This window comes from Xyrauchen texanus, chromosome 19 (genome assembly GCF_025860055.1).
Source record: "Xyrauchen texanus isolate HMW12.3.18 chromosome 19, RBS_HiC_50CHRs, whole genome shotgun sequence".
In the NCBI taxonomy this organism is placed as follows: Eukaryota; Metazoa; Chordata; class Actinopteri; order Cypriniformes; family Catostomidae; genus Xyrauchen; species Xyrauchen texanus.
This window is the reverse complement of record NC_068294.1, coordinates 42,820,861-42,838,829: the sequence shown is the minus strand read 5'-3', so window position 1 is coordinate 42,838,829 and position 17,969 is coordinate 42,820,861. Positions and strand designations below refer to the sequence as shown.

The 17,969-nt window shown below is 40.8% G+C and overlaps 1 protein-coding gene across 2 annotated transcripts in view; it reads right to left on the bottom strand.

Moving 5' to 3' along the window:
- Positions 1-17,969, bottom strand: part of LOC127659714 (protein diaphanous homolog 1-like) — a 147,898-nt gene that overhangs the window by 6,919 nt on the left and 123,010 nt on the right. For both annotated transcript variants that reach the window (XM_052149658.1, XM_052149659.1), the window contains 9 exons: positions 17,275-17,373; positions 15,015-15,109; positions 14,832-14,933; positions 14,216-14,455; positions 13,692-13,821; positions 9,078-9,201; positions 8,620-8,785; positions 7,998-8,139; positions 1,927-2,013 (listed from right to left, as the gene is read on the bottom strand). In XM_052149658.1, coding sequence (XP_052005618.1) covers positions 1,927-2,013; positions 7,998-8,139; positions 8,620-8,785; positions 9,078-9,201; positions 13,692-13,821; positions 14,216-14,455; positions 14,832-14,933; positions 15,015-15,109; positions 17,275-17,373 — 1,185 coding nt within the window. The remainder of the gene's footprint in view (positions 1-1,926; positions 2,014-7,997; positions 8,140-8,619; positions 8,786-9,077; positions 9,202-13,691; positions 13,822-14,215; positions 14,456-14,831; positions 14,934-15,014; positions 15,110-17,274; positions 17,374-17,969) is intronic.

Here is a 17,969-nt window from a genome sequence, read left to right as displayed (position 1 = left end):
CTTAGTCCTCTTGGTCCGGACCAAAAAAGAAAATGATACATTCAGTCCTGGTTCGTTTAGCGTTCCTAATGATACACAACCAAAAGTCATCAGGGAAAAGTCACGACCTGATTGGACAGTTTTTATGACATATATTTTTTGACGGAACTTGCCGAACATCCAAAACAATGCTGGTGAAATGCACTCGTTATATTTATATATGTATATATGGTGGTATTTTTACCAGCTGAGAACAAACGAAGAGTTTATAAAATGTGTAAAGGAATCAAAACAGCGCCTCCGTTGTACACACAAATGAAGATATGCTGCAAGGACGGCTGACGGCGGTTCTGACGCCTGTCCCAAACTGTAAAGGGCAACATCGCTCCTATGATGAGAAGAACCAGCTGTGCTTGAGGTCAGTATTAGGCAAATTACTTCCTGTTTTTGGTCCGTTTAGACGTCTTTGGTCCATGTTGCGTTCATATATCAATCGAACCATACCAGAGTTTGTTTGGAAGCGGACCAAGACCGACTATTCAGGCGGTCTCGGTCCGCTTGTTTGGTGCACACGAGGTTCGTGTGACAGCGTTCACACTTGTTCAAATGAACCGCACTGACAGAGCAATCGCACCAGAGTTCCTTTTAATCGAACCTGCCATGTGTGAACACCCCCTTAAAGCGGTTAATTATAAGCATAGAAACAATATATATTTATGTTTATTGACAAATATCCAAATATATAAGTTGTTTGAGAGTGTGCAGTTGCTATTGAGCTCTTTTGGCGCACTTTTTTCACTGTAATTCTCTGATTGGTGGCTCAGATTCATGGGTAGTGCAGTTCTTCACCAGAAATACAGTGATTATTTTAGGCATGGATTGACCTGCCGGCGGGCCCCAAGAGAAATTGCCAAAATATTAATAACTAGAGTCTTGACCAACACAAAATAGGTATATTTTTAAAACTTAGAAGCTCGAAACTTTCCAATGCATGTAGAGATTATGACCAAAACAAGTGCTTTGAAATATGCAGACAAATAAGAAGTGTTCAATTTTGATCATTTATAAAAACATTTGCACTGTACTTATTATTGCAATCAGTAAATCCATTAAACTGATCAAATATGAGAAATATGTATATATATATATATATACACACACACACATACACACATGAGTATATGTCTTTGACAATTATGTTTGTGTTGCTTATATTGTTTATATTTCATGAAAAATAAACGAAACATTAAATATCACATATCGTTATTTAGAGGAGGTGATTATCTTTCAAACGAGTCCACACACAAGATAATCAGATGTATAGATCATTAGATAATCCACATGAAGCACAATGTTACATATGGCCACCAGGAGATGGCGCGACACAGACTCAATGATGACTCAAATGACACAGAGTGAAACTCATCCTGTGAAATCTCATGACTAAAATCATGTCTGCATGCTCTGCAAACCTTTAGTCATTGTTGTGTTTGCATGTGTAATTAGTTCTTATGTACAATTATTATGTTTTATTTGTTTGGAGATGCTTTTGGACGCTATGATACATTATGTTTGTAATGCTATAACTTATGATTGCTTGTCAACACAATTGTTTTCTCAGATAAAGCTGACATGATTTGGAACAAAACAAAAGCAGTTTTTCAGAGCTACATTATTTAAACCCAGAGATAATGTAGAAGAAAAATAAGAAAAAAATTAAATTTTTGTCTCAATTGTTTTTTGCAGTTTCTTAAGCCGAGAGTCTCAGAATGTATCACAGTCAATATCATTAAAACATTTGAAATGTTTCCTTTAAAATTATACCAGACACTTGACCCTAAAAACACCTTCAGAGCTTATCTATAATGATGTCTTTATTTCACATGGCCAACTTTCAGCAAAACTGATTTTATTACCAGCAAACACTGCTGCACATTTGATAAATACCTGCTTGTCGTGGTGCTCTCTTCCTCTTGAAAGCAGCTCCAGACTGCAGCGCCTCCAACAGACCATCCATAATACCAGTCTCATCATCTATAACACACACACATACAAACAACATTATAAACAGCATATAAACACACATTAAATATGATTTATATATATATGTGTCTTAACCCCATCTCAAACACACACACAGCTGCTGAAATACATCAAGATATGAGAGGTATGAGAAGCAAAGGCATCATGGGAATGTAAACATCCTCACAGACACAAGTTACAGCAGACAGCGCCCCCTATCACACACACACACACACACGATGTCATCAGCCCTACAGACATCAAAAGCATTAACCTAAATAACCACTGACCCAACACACACACACACACACACACACACACACACACACACACACACACACACACACACACACACATATGGGGTTGATTTACACATATTTTGTCTGTGAGGTTTAGATGAAAGCTTTGGTGTTTTTGTGGTGAATATCGGGGTTGTTTTTATACCTGTGTGTGTGTGTTTTAGGGTTTAGTGTGTGAAGACAGATGGTTTCCATCATTTCCACTTTGCACTACATGGGGTTAAACATTTATGGGTCTAATACCCTCCCTCCCTCTAATACACACAAACACACACACACACACACACACACAAACACTAATCCCTTGAAAAGCTGCAGGCAGATGGTTCTGCGTCTGTCTCACACACACACACACACACACACACACCCACAGAGAGCCATGCGTAGCCCACACACACCACCGTGAGGTGTGATAAAGGAACTGCACACAGGTGGGATTTTCTATATGCTTCATATCTTAACTAGAAAGATCTGCAGTGAAATGTCAAAACTCCTTAAAGTCAGTCAGACATCGATAATGACTCTGTTGTTATAACACGATTCATCAGTGCACGTTATTACATGTTCCTGTTGTTACAAAGAAATAAAATGTGTCATAATCTTTCACCAAAATGAATTTGAGGAACACACACACACACACCACAACACTGACACCCACAGATCAAACTCAGCAACTGCTGTTGTTCAGTGAGCAAGTGTGTTATTGTGAGCAGTGTGTGTGTGTTATTGTGAGCAGTGTGTGTGTGTGTGTGTTATTGTGAGCAGTGTGTGTGTGTGTGTGTGTGTTATTGTGTGCAGTGTGTGTGTGTTATTGTGTGCAGTGTGTGTGTGTGTGTTATTGTGTGCAGTGTGTGTGTGTTATTGTGTGCAGTGTGTGTGTGTGTTATTGTGAGCAGTGTGTGTGTGTTATTGTGAGCAGTGTGTGTGTGTGTGTGTGTTATTGTGAGCAGTGTGTGTGTGTTATTGTGAGCAGTGTGTGTGTGTGTGTGTTATTGTGTGCAGTGTGTGTTATTGTGTGCAGTGTGTGTGTGTGTTATTGTGTGCAGTGTGTGTGTGTTATTGTGTGCAGTGTGTGTGTGTGTGTGTGTTATTGTGTGCAGTGTGTGTGTGTGTGTGTGTGTTATTGTGAGCAGTGTGTGTGTGTGTGTGTGTTATTGTGAGCAGTGTGTGTGTGTGTTATTGTGAGCAGTGTGTGTGTGTGTGTTATTGTGTGCAGTGTGTGTTATTGTGTGCAGTGTGTGTGTGTTATTGTGTGCAGTGTGTGTGTGTTATTGTGTGCAGTGTGTGTGTGTGTGTGTGTGTGTTATTGTGTGCAGTGTGTGTGTGTGTGTGTGTGTTATTGTGTGCAGTGTGTGTGTGTGTTATTGTGCAGTGTGTGTGTGTTATTGTGTGCAGTGTGTGTGTGTTATTGTGTGCAGTGTGTGTTATTGTGTGCAGTGTGTGTGTGTTATTGTGTGCAGTGTGTGTGTGTGTTATTGTGTGCAGTGTGTGTGTGTTATTGTGTGCAGTGTGTGTATTGTGTGCAGTGTGTGTGTGTGTTATTGTGTGCAGTGTGTGTGTGTTATTGTGTGCAGTGTGTGTGTGTGTGTGTGCAGTGTGTGTGTGTTATTGTGTGCAGTGTGTGTGTGTTATTGTGATGCAGTGTGTGTGTGTTATTGTGTGCAGTGTGTGTGTGTAGTGTGTGTGTGTGTTATGTGTGTGTGTGTGTGTTATTGTGTGCAGTGTGTGTGTGTGTATTGTGTGTAGCAGTGTGTGTGTGTTATTGTGAGCAGTGTGTGTGTGTTATTGTGTGCAGTGTGTGTGTGTGTTATTGTGAGCAGTGTGTGTGTGTGTATTGTGTGTATGTGTGTGTGTGTGTGTGTTATTGTGTGCAGTGTGTGTGTGTGTTATGTGTGTGTATGTGTGTGTGTGTGTGTTATTGTGAGCAGTGTGTGTGTGTGTTATTGTGTGCAGTGTGTGTGTGTTATTGTGTGCAGTGTGTGTGTGTTATTGTGAGCAGTGTGTGTGTGTGTGTGTGTAGTGTGTGTGTGTTATTGTGTGTGTGTGTGTGTGTGTTATTGTGTGCAGTGTGTGTGTTATTGTGTGCAGTGTGTGTGTGTGTTAGTGTGATGTGCATGTGTGTGTGTGTGTGTTATTGTGAGCAGTGTGTGTGTGTTGTTATTGTGTGCATTGTGTGTATGTGTGTGTGTATTGTGTGTATGTGTGTGTATGTGTGTGTGTGTGTGTGTTATTGTGCAGTGTGTGTGTGTTATTGTGAGCAGTGTGTGTGTGTTATTGTGAGCAGTGTGTGTGTGTGTTATTGTGAGCAGTGTGTGTGTGTGTTATTGTGAGCAGTGTGTGTGTTGTTATTGTGTGTGTATGTGTGTGTGTGTGTGTGTGTGTTATTGTGAGCAGTGTGTGTGTGTTATTGTGTGTAGTGTGTGTGTGTGTGTTATTGTGTGTGTGTGTTATTGTGAGCAGTGTGTGTGTGTGTGTATTGTGAGCAGTGTGTGTGTGTTATTGTGAGCAGTGTGTGTGTGTGTGTGTATTAGTGTGTGTGTGTGTGTTATTGTGAGTATGTGTGTGTGTGTTATTGTGATGTAGTGTGTGTTGTTGTGTGTTAGTGTGTGTATGTGTGTGTATGTAGTAGTGTGTGTGTGTTATTGTGTGCAGTGTGTGTGTGTTATTATGTGCAGTGTGTGTGTGTGTGTGTGTGTAGTGTGTGTGTGTTATTGTGTGCAGTGTGTGTGTGTGTTATTGTGTAGTGTGATTGTGTGTGTGTGTGTTATTGTGTGCAGTGTGTGTGTGTTATTGTGTGCGTGTGTGTATGTGTGTATTGTGTATTGTGTGTGTGTGTGTGTGTTATTGTGTGCAGTGTGTGTGTGTGTTATTGTGTGCAGTGTGTGTGTGTATGTGTGTGTATTGTGTGCATGTGTGTGTGTGTGTTATGTGTGTAGTGTGTGTGTGTTATTGTGTGCAGTGTGTGTGTGTTATTGTGTGCATGTGTGTGTGTTATTGTGTGCAGTGTGTGTGTGTGTATTGTGTGTAGTGTGTGTGTGTATTGTTGATGTGTGTGTTATTGTGTGCAGTGTGTGTGTGTGTGTGTGTGTTATTGTGTGCAGTGTGTGTGTGTGTGTATTATGTGCAGTGTGTGTGTATTGTTGTATGCATGTGTGTGTGTGTGTGTATGTGTTATTGTGTGTGTGTGTGTTATTGTGTGTAGTGTGTGTGTGTGTAGTGTGCAGTGTGTGTGTGTTATTGTGTGCAGTGTGTGTGTGTGTGTTATTGTGTGATGTGTGTGTGTTATTGTGTGCAGTGTGTGTGTATTGTGTGTATGTGTGTGTGTGTTATTGTGTGCAGTGTGTGTGTATTGTGTGCAGTGTGTGTATGTGTGTGTATGTGTGTATGTGTGTGTATTATTGTGTGTGTGTGTGTGTGTGTGTATGTGTGTGTGTGTGTGTTATTGTGTGCAGTGTGTGTTATTATTGTGAGCTGTGTGTGTGTTATTGATGTGTGTATGTGTGTTATTGTGTGTATGTGTGTGTTATTGTGTGTGTGTGTGTGTATTATTGTAGTGTGTGTGTTATTGTGTGCGTAGTGTGTTGTGTGTGTGTATGTATGTGTGTATTGTGTATTGTGTATGTAGTGTGTGTTATTATGTGTATGTGTGTGTGTGTATTGTGTATGTGCAGTGTGTGTGTGTGTATTGTATTGTGTGTGTATTGTGTGTATGTGTGTTATTGTGTGTAGTGTGTGTGTATGTTATTGTGTGCAGTGTGTGTGTGTGTAGTGTGTGTAGTGTGTATGTGTGCAGTGTGTGTTATTGTGTGTATGTGTGTGTGTGTATTGTGTGCATGTGTGTGTGTTATTGTGTGCAGTGTGTGTGTGTTATTGTGATGTATGTGTGTGTTATTGTGTGCAGTGTGTGTGTGTGTGTGTATTGTGTGTATGTGTGTGTGTGTGTGTGTTATTGTGTGCAGTGTGTGTTGTTATTGTGCAGTGTGTGTGTGTTATTAGTAGTGTAGTGTGTATTATTGTGTGTATGTGTGTGTGTGTTATTATTGTAGTGTGTGTGTGTATTATTGTACAGTATGTGTGTTATGTGTGTGTATTGTGTGTAGTGTGTGTGTGTTATTGTGTGCAGTGTGTGTGTGTGTTATTGTGTGCAGTGTGTGTATGTGTGTGTGTGTGTGTTATTGTGTGCAGTGTGTGTGTGTGTTATTGTGTGCAGTGTGTGTGTGTGTGTTATTGTGTGCAGTGTGTGTGTGTGTGTTATTGTGTGCAGTGTGTGTGTGTTATTGTGTGCAGTGTGTGTGTGTGTTATTGTGTGCAGTGTGTGTGTGTGTGTTATTGTGTGCAGTGTGTGTGTGTTATTGTGTGCAGTGTGTGTGTGTGTTATTGTGTGCAGTGTGTGTGTGTGTGTGTTATTGTGTGCAGTGTGTGTGTGTGTGTTATTGTGTGCAGTGTGTGTGTGTGTGTGCATGTGTGTGTGTATTATGTGTATGTTGCAGTGTGTGTTATGTGTTATTGTGTGTGTGTGTGTTATTGTGTGCAGTGTGTGTGTGTGTTATTGTGTGCAGTGTGCGTGTGTGTTATTGTGTGCAGTGTGCGTGTGTGTTATTGTGTGCAGTGTGTGTTATTGCGTGCAGTGTGTGTGTGTTATTGTGTGCAGTGTGTGTGTGTGTTATTGTGTGCAGTGTGTGTTATTGTGTGCAGTGTGTGCAGTGTGTGTTGTTTTGTGTGTGTGTGTGTGTGTTATTGTGTGCAGTGTGTGTGTGTTATTGTGTTCAGTGTGTGTATGTGTGTTGTTTTGTGTGTGTGTGTGTGTGTTTGTGTTATTGTGTGCAGTGTGTGTGTGTTATTGTGTGCAGTGTGTGTATGTGTGTTGTTTTGTGTGTGTGTGTGTTATTGTGTGCAGTGTGTGTGTGTTATTGTGTTCAGTGTCAAGGTACAGCTGACCAAAAATGTACATTTTCTCATCATTTTCTCTTGTTCCAAACCCGTATGCTGTTACTTTTCTGTGAAACATGAAAAGAGAACTTTTGCAGCAAAGAAAATTATTTGAGTTTGGAACAACATTAGGGTGAGTAAATTATTTTAAATTGTTTGTTGTTTAATTCTCAGGGATTGACTGCCAAACAAAAGATCATGAGTGTGTGTGTTTGAGAACATGGGAATGTCAAGGCCAAACATTCAAAATATTCAACCCTGAGAGTCCAAAGAACCCACTGTGTGTGTGTTTGTATTTGTGTGTGTGTGTGTGTATGTGAGAGTGTGTGTTTTTTTGCGAGGTTGTGTGTGTGTTTTTGTATTTGTGTGTGTATGTGAGTGTATGTTTTTTTGCGAGTTTGTGTTTGTGTGCGTATGTAAGTAAATTAATGGGAGTGGAATTTTAGAGTGAAAGTTTCAAAATAGAGCCGACTGAGTAAAGTAGGTCAGAGAGAGAGTGAGCCCATTTATTGTTGTAAGCACTATTGATGCAGATGGACGAATGATTTCATGTGTTCACACGTACACACACTCTCTCTCACCCCCATACACACACACACACACTCTCACACAAACATATATACACACAAACACATACACTCTCTCTCACACACACACACACACTCTCACACACACACTCACACACACACACTCACTCACTTACACACACACACACACACACACACATATACAGACAAACACACAAAAACATACACACACACACTTTACCATCATTAATGTTGGCTATCTTTCCGGCGTTCATTCTTTTCTGTTTCTCTTCTTTCTCTTTTTCTGCTTTCTCTCGCGCCAGTTTGGCTCGGCGAATCTTCTCTTCCGATTCTTTCCGTTTCTGGTTCTCTTTCACCGCTTGCTGTAACACACACACACACAGTAAGATTTAATGAGGTAACAACCTCCTCTTTTGTTTGCCTAGTTGAAGGAGAATATAAAGATTATAAAACTTTATGGTGAACTGTCATATTTCTACCACAGGTGCGTGTGTGTGTGTGTGTGTGTGTGTGTGTGTGTGTGTGTGTGTTTATGACATCTCTCTCTGGTCCTAGTATGTCTAGACAAATGTCTGTTTTCATATCCTAAACAAACACTAGATGTGTAATGGCCAAACCATCTGTTACACACAAAGCACATGTGAAAGTCACACTGAACTCCGATGCAGCACTTTTACAACCGTGTGCGTTTGTGTCGCAGAACTGCAAATATATAGTTACACACTTTCTCTATGTAATGCAATAACAATGAGATATTCTTGACATTTATTTGGCATTATTTGAATTTTGCCATCAGCTTCCCAAACTGTAAAATAAAAGTCGACGGCTAGCGGTGATCCCACCTGGAACATGTTCCTAAAGTTGTTGAGGTCACCGAAGAACTCCTCTGGACTCATCTTCTTGGGGTTGAACACAAAGTAATTGCCCAGATCTTCATACTGCTTCTCCATGTTATCGTGCATCAACTTCAGCTTCTCAAACTGCTCACGAGCAGTCGACACAAAACTGTGCACCAATCCGTCAAGAAAAACACATGCTAGGCTAATTCAACGTACACAGCTCAGACCAACATGAAATCATCTTCACATTATTAAGCTCAGATGAAAATGTGCATAAACTTCCCACTATAGCGACTTCATTCATACATTTGGAGGACGCTTGCAGGACAGCACAGTTCTAGCTAAACCCAAGCAGGATGTGATGTCACAATGGAGCATTGACACTATTTATACAACATCATTGTGGAAATCAAGGTGACACGTCCTGTCATGTGACAGGCTGGAAGGAAGAAAAGGATATGGTCATTTTCTCAATGAATTTGTCTCTGTCGCTCTGAGGAGGCGGGAACGTCTCGATGTCCTTCTCAAGGTTTGTAATCTGTTTCTCCATCTGATCCAGATTCTTCTGGAGCGTTTCTGCAGAGACTGAGAGACAGAGAGGGTAAAAATACATAAAACTGAGCTAAACTTTGTAGGGATTAGCAGTAATTAAAAGCAGAATCATATTGTGAATATACCAAATGAAAACAGAACAATTACTTTTCAACATACCGTTGCATCACTTTTTATTAAAGGGTAACTAAACCCTAAACCAACTTTTTTTAGTTAATGATCTGTAAGCATGGGGCTTTATTAGTACTGGTCATTGATTCAAGTAATTTTTTTGACATTTGTGTATAAAGTGTTTTAATTCTACAATATATGGTGTAAAAACGTCTGAGTGCTGCCCTCTTCAGGTTGAACGGTGGCTACTGCAGTTGAATTTTCCTATTGGCTGTTGCGGTACTTCGTGACGTAAGCGGTGAGAGCTGACGTAAGCAGGTTCCAGATCACCATGCCAGATTCATGTACATGTCATGTTGTGACCGTGTGAGGAATAATAATAGAGTCTGACAGCAGCTGTCAATTAATCCGTCACTACGAGTCTCAGGTGCCCCCCCGCTCAGCCCCGCACTCGGTTCGTTCCCTCTATCCCCGCCGGGGTCTGCCCACTTTTCCAGCATTTTCAAATATTTCTAGTGGGTGGAGTCAGACTCTGAGCAGGTGTTTAGTTACCCTTTAAATGAAGAACATCTATACTGATCCTCAAACACAATCCAAAATTGTATTATTTTCCATGATATAAGTATACAGTTGAAGTCATAAGTTTACATACACCTTAGGTTGAAGTCATTAAAACTAATTTTGTTAACCACTCCATAGATGTAATATTGGCAAACTACAGTTTTGGCAAGTCGTTTAGGACATGAAGTCATTTTTCCATCAATTGTTTACAGACCGATTGTTTCACTTTCAGTTGACTATAATCACAATTCCAGTGGGTCAGAAGTTTACATACACTCAGTTAACTGTAAATTATGTCAAGCCTTTAGACAATTAGCTTCTGATAGGAGGTGTAGTGAATTGGAGGTGTACTCTTTGCCTGACATCATGGGAATATCAATAGAAATCAGCAAAGACCTCAGAAAACAAATTGTGCTCCTCCACAAGTTTGGTTCATCCATGGGAGCAATTTCCAAATGCCTGAAGGTACCACGTTCATCTGTACAAACGATGGGACACTATGGGACCACGCAGCCATTATGGCTCCTCAGGAAGGAGACACATTCTGTCTCCTAGAGATGAACATAGTTTGCTGCAAGAAGAGCAAAGCAATCCCAGAACAACTGCAAAGGATCATGTGAAGATGCTGGAGGAAACCGGTAGACGAGTATCTAGATCCACAGCAAAACGAGTCCTATATCGACATAACCTGAAAGGCTGCTCAACAAGGAAGAAGCCACTGCTCCAAAACCACCATAAAAAAACTACAGTTTGCAAGTGCACATGGGGATAAAGATCTTACTTTTTGGAAAAATGTCCTCTGGTTTAATTAAACAAAAATGGAACATGTTGGCCACAATAACCATCATTATGTTTGGAGGAAAAAGGGTGAGGCTTGCAAGCTGAAGAACACCATCCCAACCGTCACGCATGGGGAGCAGCATCATGTTGTGGGGGTGCTTTGCTGCAGGAGGGACTGGTGTACTTCACTAAATAGATGGCAGCATGAGGAAGTTATGTGGATACATTGAAGCAACATCTCAAGACATCAGCCAGGATGTTAAAGCTCGATCGCAAATGGGCCTTCCAAATGGACAATGACGCCAAGCATACCTCCTAAGTTGGACAACAAAGTTAAGGTATTGGAGTGGCCATCACAAAGCCCTGACCTTAATCCGATGCGTGCAAAGCGTTGTGAGCAAGGAGGCCTACAAACCTGACACACTTACACCAGTTCTGTCTGGAGGAATGGGCCAAAATTACAGCAACTTATTGTGAGAAGTTTGTGGAAGGCTGACCCAAAATATTTGACCCAAGTTAAACAATTTAAAGGCAATTCTACCAAATACGAACAAAGTGCCTGTAAACTTCTGACCCACTGGGAATGTGATGAAAGAAATAAAATCTGAAATACATAATTCTCTCTACTATTAATCTGACATTTCACATTCTTAAAATAACGTAGTTATCCCGACTGACCTAAGACAGGGAACGTTTTCTACGATTAAATGTCACGAATTGTGAAAAACTGAGTTAAAATGCATTTGGCTAAGGTGCATGTAAACTTCTGACTTCAACTGTACATATAGTGCCAGAAAATCTTGATTTGACATACAACAAAATGAAAAGATTGCCAGTTCATTCAAACTGAATCTCGCCCGCTACGACAAATGGCCAAGGTAAGCATGCTTACCAAAATGAGTAAGCCAATCAGAAGCTCCTTCCTTCAGTCACCCTATCAGATAGGCTAGATTTTTGTTTTGTGCCAACACATTCACCTAATGCGTTATTAAGAGCTAAAATGGATATAGTGTACATATCGGCAACCTACTGGGATTTCGCAAAGTTGATTTCCATCGAATCGTGAAAGAGAGGCTATCAAATGTGTGCAGTTGTCTGTTTAAATAAAACATTTAATGTCACGTGTCCGTTACATTTGACTTGTGCATTCAGGTTAAGATTGTTGTCTTTGGTGGTCATATTAGTTCATTGCCGCTGTCCATTCCAGTGGTTTTGAACTGTGGGAAGAGTGACGTTGTGAGGCCTGGCAATCTTTTTGTTGAATGTCAAAACAAGTTTTTCTGGCACTACGCTTCATTGTATGTCTCAAAGCCCACAGCCTGTGTCTAATACAGTGTATACATTACACATTCACAGCGCTGTAGGATTTAGGAACCCTTGGATTTAATAACTGGTCGATCCTCGTTTGGCAGCACAAACCACAACCAAGCGTTTGTTCAGAAGGAATTTTGGACCATTCTTTCTTAGGATATCTGGTGTGAACGGCTCTCTTGAGGTCATTCCACAGCATCTCTGTTGGGTTAAGGTCTGGACTCTGACTGGGACACTCCAAAAGTTGGAGTTGGAGTTTATTTTTGAAGCCATTCTGTAGTGGATTTAGGGTTATTGTCCTGCTGGATATCTTGATAAAATTTGGTATTAATTTCCCCCTCGATGATGGCAAGCAGTCCAGGCCCTGTTTTCGCCATATGTAGAGCTGTGTGTTAATCCCATACAATTCAACCTTAGTTTTTATTAGTCCACAAAACATTTTCCCAGTAGTGCTGTGGAGTGTCATGGTGGTCTTTGGCAAATTTCAGGCATGCAGCAAAGGTTTTGTTGGAAAGCAGCCGTTTCCTTCATGATGTCCTGCCATGAACACCATACCTGTTTAATGTTTTCTGTTTAGTAGACTCATGAACAGAGATGTTAACCAGTTCCAATGATTCCTTCAAATCTTTAGCGGTCACTCTAGGGATCTTTTTCACCTCATTGAGCATGCTGCGATGTTCCCTTTGAGTCATCTTGGCTGGACGGCCACTTCTAGTGAGAGTACCTATAGTACTAAATCATCTCCATATATAGATAACTTGTGGCCAGCTTTATGCAAAGTCAGTCTTCTGAGTAGCTCTGAACAACACCTCCAATCTTGTTTCATTAACTGAATGCCAGGTTGCCAACTCTTGACTAGCTTTTGTTGATGTCATTAGCCTGGGGATTTACATACTTTTTCCAACCTACACTGTGAATGTTTTTTGTTTTCTTTTTGTTATAAGGAGGTCACATTAAAACTGACTTGGAGACTTTTTACCAGGCCTTCGTCATTTATTTTTGATTTAGCCTTGTCCCAGACCCAGACTTTCAATAATAAACTATGAAAGTCCATTATAAAAATACAAATAATGAATCATTTAAAACTATAATCATCTAAACAAGAGTGACATAATAAACATAATTCAATATTTATTGCAAAAATTATATATATATAAAAAAAAAACACATGAGAGTTGTGGCATCCTTTCCACAACAACAAACAATTGTGCCCATAATTACATTTTTATTCTAAAGTTAAGAGTACTTGTTAATAAAGTGGAAAATAATAAAAGGAAATATCACTTTTTATTGCCCATCATTTCCAATTAAGATGCAATTTGGCCAAATTACGCAAAAAGTGTGAAAATATGATTTAAAAGTGTGTATTTAGGCTCCATCAAATGATAGCTATGAAATTAGCCTTAGCCAAAAAAAAAAAAAAAAAAAAAAATGTTTTCTATTAAACACAATTCAAATTTTGAGATGTGCTGTAAATTACGCTGATGAAAATGATATTTTTTTATGTTTTTGTTTTTTATATATATAAAATAGACAAAATGTGTGAAAAATGTTTAATGCATGATTTTCTGTAAAGCTGCCCTGAAACGATGTGTGTTGTGAAAAGCGCTTTACAAATAAATGAGACTTTATTTTCTAGAAATTCACAGTGATAAAAGTGGCCCAAGATGAAGAATACATTTATACTATATTTTCTTATAAATATACAGTAAGTGCTTGAAGAAACACTTAATTATTCACGACGTGCGAGCGAGTCTCACCTCTGCTGGCTTTATCCACGTGGATGAGCTCATCTGGGAAGGTCATGACCTCTGGGTACTGCTCCTGACATGTATCGGCCAGGAAGTGCAGCAGAGTTTGTTTCTGATCAGCTGATTTAGTGTCCCTTAACTAAACACACACACACACACAGTTTCATTAGCCTACATGGGGACTTCCTATGCACATATATACAGAACATGTACAATCTTTTCTTTTATTAGGTATGAAAGTGGAGCGCAGAATCGGGACATGAAGCAGGCGGGATTCGAACCTGTGTCCATGTGAGCATAAAAGCTCTTTCTGTTGTTTTTGAGATGAGCTACTTATACATACATGTACTGCTGCACTTATCACGCAAACACAAACACTTCTGTCCTCAAACATTTGCATCTATTTTCATAACTGGTGCAATCAGTGTTAATTTGCCTACAGTAGCGTGCGTTCTGTACAGACATCTGAATGAGAGGAGAACTGTCTCTAACTCTTAAAAAGTCATTTTTATCTAGAATTGAAAAGTATCCACCTTGCACAGGTAACTGATGGTGAATCCGAAGGCTTTGGCGTTTCGTGACCCCGCGTTCATATAGTTTCCCAGCAGTAGCGTGAGCTCCAGCAGTTTGGAAAAACCCTCGCTCTGACGGAGCTCCTCGCACGCGGCCGTCACTGCCACGATGTCCGGCTTCACGTTATTCACCTGCTCCTCGAACTGAAGCTTGAAGAGGATCGCACTGAGACGAGGCTTCAAACGCTTCACTGAACTGATCTGCATACACACATGAGGGGAGAGATTACCGTTATTAACTTTTATAGTATTCGCTATTATAGTGGGAGCAGTACGTATGGCAGAAATAAGGGTGTGTGTGATAAATGTCAATAAGTGGCATGTTCACACCAAGAGCAATGTGGCAAAATGATGGAAATAACTATGCCATCACAATGCACGAAATGGACAAAAAATTATAGTGCAATTATTTTGCAAAATATAACTCAGTGAGTCAGTACTCACTGACTCACTGAGTTATATTTTGCAAAATAATTGCACTATAATTTTTTGTCCATTTCGTGCATTGTGATGGCGTAGTTATTTATGTGTGTGTGTGTGTGTGTGTGTGTGTGTGTGTAATGGTGTGATTTCTCACCACAACTCCAAACTGCTCAGATTCGGCCAGTTCCTCGTATTCATCTTTCATCTCTGATAATGTGGTCAACTGTTTCTGTTCCGGTAACAGCTTCAATAAACTCTGAATCACACAAACAATTAAAGGAGTCATTACATGGAAAACCGGATTTGTCTTGCTCTTTTGAAATTATTTCTTTCATACCTGCACCATGTTTTCAGTGAGAAGTTTCTCATCGACCTCTAAGATGACATTCTTGAACTCTTCATAAGGCAACCTGTTCGAACCCAGGAATATAGCTGCAACACACACACAAATATATGGTAAATGGTCTGCACTTATATAGTGCCTTTTTAAGCCTTAACGGTATTCAAAGCGCTTTACACTGCGTCTCATTCACCCATTCACACACACACATTCATACACCAATGGCGGCAGAGCTGCTGGGTAAGGTGCTAGCCTGCCATTGGGAGCAACTTGGGGTTCAGTGTCTTGCCCAAGGACACTTCGGCATGTGGAGTCGTGTGGGCCGGGATTCGAACAACCAACCCTGCGATTAGTGGCCGACCCACTCACCAGCTGAACCACAGCCGCCATATACAGTTTGACATATACAGTTCGACAACAATAGTGTTGCTATAGCAACACTATTGTTGTCGAAATAATGAATAATGAATATTAATATTTATGTATCTATCGTATTAAAATTGTTTTATGTCCCATCAATACACCCATATTGGTCGACTAGTATTGTCGATGACTACGTTTTGAAAGAAAGCTCTTAATGGACTATTCGACTGATCGTTTTTAAAATGGTATATAGAAGGCATTTTAATAATTTAGTATTCATTTCTGCGCTAAATAACTGACTGTTTAATGCGTTAAAAAAATAGCAATTAATGCAGTAACCGTTTTCATTTTTTAACTTCCTGACACTTCACTCAAGTTTTTACCCACTTCCTGTGGCTAAAATTGGCAAAAATACATCGTCAGGAGATACATGCTCGACTCGACTGCACATCTTAGCACAGAACCGGATCGTGTGGAGCAGCGCATGCTTATTGCATGCGATGCATGTCCCAGGCAAAATAAACATGGGAGCAGATTTACTGTACGGAAAATGGAGACTTCACCCGCAAGTGGTGAAGAACCAGGTGTGGGAGACCATCCATCTTCAACCGCTTATCCGAAGTCGGGTCGCGGGGGCAGCTGCTCCAGCAGGGGGCCCCAAACTTCCCTATCCCGAGCCACATTAACCATCTCTGACTGGGGGACCCCGAGGCGTTCCCAGGCCAGTGTGGAGATGTAATCTCTCCACCTAATCCTGGGTCTTCCCCGAGGCCTCCTCCCTGCTGGACGTGCCTGAAACACCTCCCTAGGGAGGTGCCCAGGGGGCATCCTTACCAGATGCCCAAACCACCTCAACTGACTCCTTTCGACGCAAAGGAGCAGCGGCTCTACTCCGAGCTCCTCACGGATGACTGAGCTCCTCACCCTATCTCTAAGGGAGAAGCCCGCCACCCTTCTGAGGAAACCCATTTCGGGCCGCTTGTACTCGTGACCTAGTTATTTCGGTCATGACCCAGCCTTCATGACCATAGGTGAGGGTAGGAACGAAAATTGACCGGTAGATCGAGAGCTTTCCCTTCCGGCTCAGCTCTCTTTTCGTAACAACGGTGCGATAGAGCGAGTGCAATACCGCCCCCGCTGCCCCGATTCTCCGGCCAACCTCCCGCTCCATTGTCCCCTCACTGGTGAACAAGACCCTGAGATACTTGAACTCCTTCACTTGGGGCAATACCTCCTTCCCTACCCGGAGTACGCACTCCATCGGTTTCCTGCTGAGAACCATGGCCTCAGATTTAGAGCGTTTCTTCCCATCGCCGGAAAATGTTAAATCGCTGTCATCAAACTGCAGCCAGAGAAAATAATACTTTTGAGATTATAAATGTCAGCAATTAAACTTCTGTGTCAAGTAACACATTGGCAATGTACACTTCCGTTTCTCTTGCCAATAACGTTTGATATGAATTGAAATCTGCCCATATGATCCTATTATTAAAGAAAGTCCACTGTAAAACTCTAAATCTTTGCAGCATGTCCACTGATTTTATGTCATGTATTTACACCAATCAGCCACAACATTAAAACCACCTGCAGGTCCCCCTCGTGCTGCCAAAAACAGCTCTGACCCATCGAGGCATGGACTTAAACTTTGTCTTTCTGTCCCTGAATTTAAGACCTCTCCAAATGATGATTGAGACTTTTTCTACCCCATTTAAGACTTCTATTGACCTCAACTTTTGAAAACTGAATTGTAAAGATTTGCTGTTTGTTCGAGCAACAGCAGACAGGAAAATTTGTTTAAAAACAATGTTTATTTTTGTCATTCTGTTCGGTGGTGCAGACATTTATCCTAGTGAGATTATTTGACATATGAAACATGAGTACAGGTATTACTCACAAAGGTTCTGGGAGGATTTGGAGTCGAGCACCTTCAACTCCTTTACCTTCTTCTTCTGAGCGGTTTTCTTTTCTTCAGATGCCTCCTGATCTTTCTTAACTAGAGACAGAAACAGAGAGAGATGAGTAAGTGTGAAGGTGTGTGTGTGTTTGTCTCGGGTTTGAGCAGAAATCATAAACAGTACTTTCAAAGAAATGCACGCATCACACCACAGGACTATTCAAGTGAACTGCAAAAAGGATATGGTTATTCAAAATGGGGGGAAACGTAACGTAAACGCACTTGTGCATTTGATCTTAAATCGGTCGTGTTTAGAGAAAAGTTACAAGAACTGTCCATGTTATCAGTCATGCTTATACACGTATAGAGACTCGACAACTTCCAAAACAAATCTAGAAAATGTCAGCATCTCTGATTCTAAAGAGAGACTGCTAGCGGAACTTGGGAGTAGGTCAGAAGTCAGGGGTCAGAGGTCGAGAGTCAAACGCCTGGCAGCTGTAATGAAACATGAACACTAAAGTTCTCAATCCGACGACTCGCCAGAGACACACGCAGCATCATATGACCGTCCTCGTGTGCGTGCAGAAGTTTAGTGGTGTGAGATGTTTGTTACTTTTTATCTCTGTCCTTTCTGTCCTCTCTCGCTCAGCCATATGTGTCCATGTCTTTTGTTTATATCTTCATTTCTGTTCAGT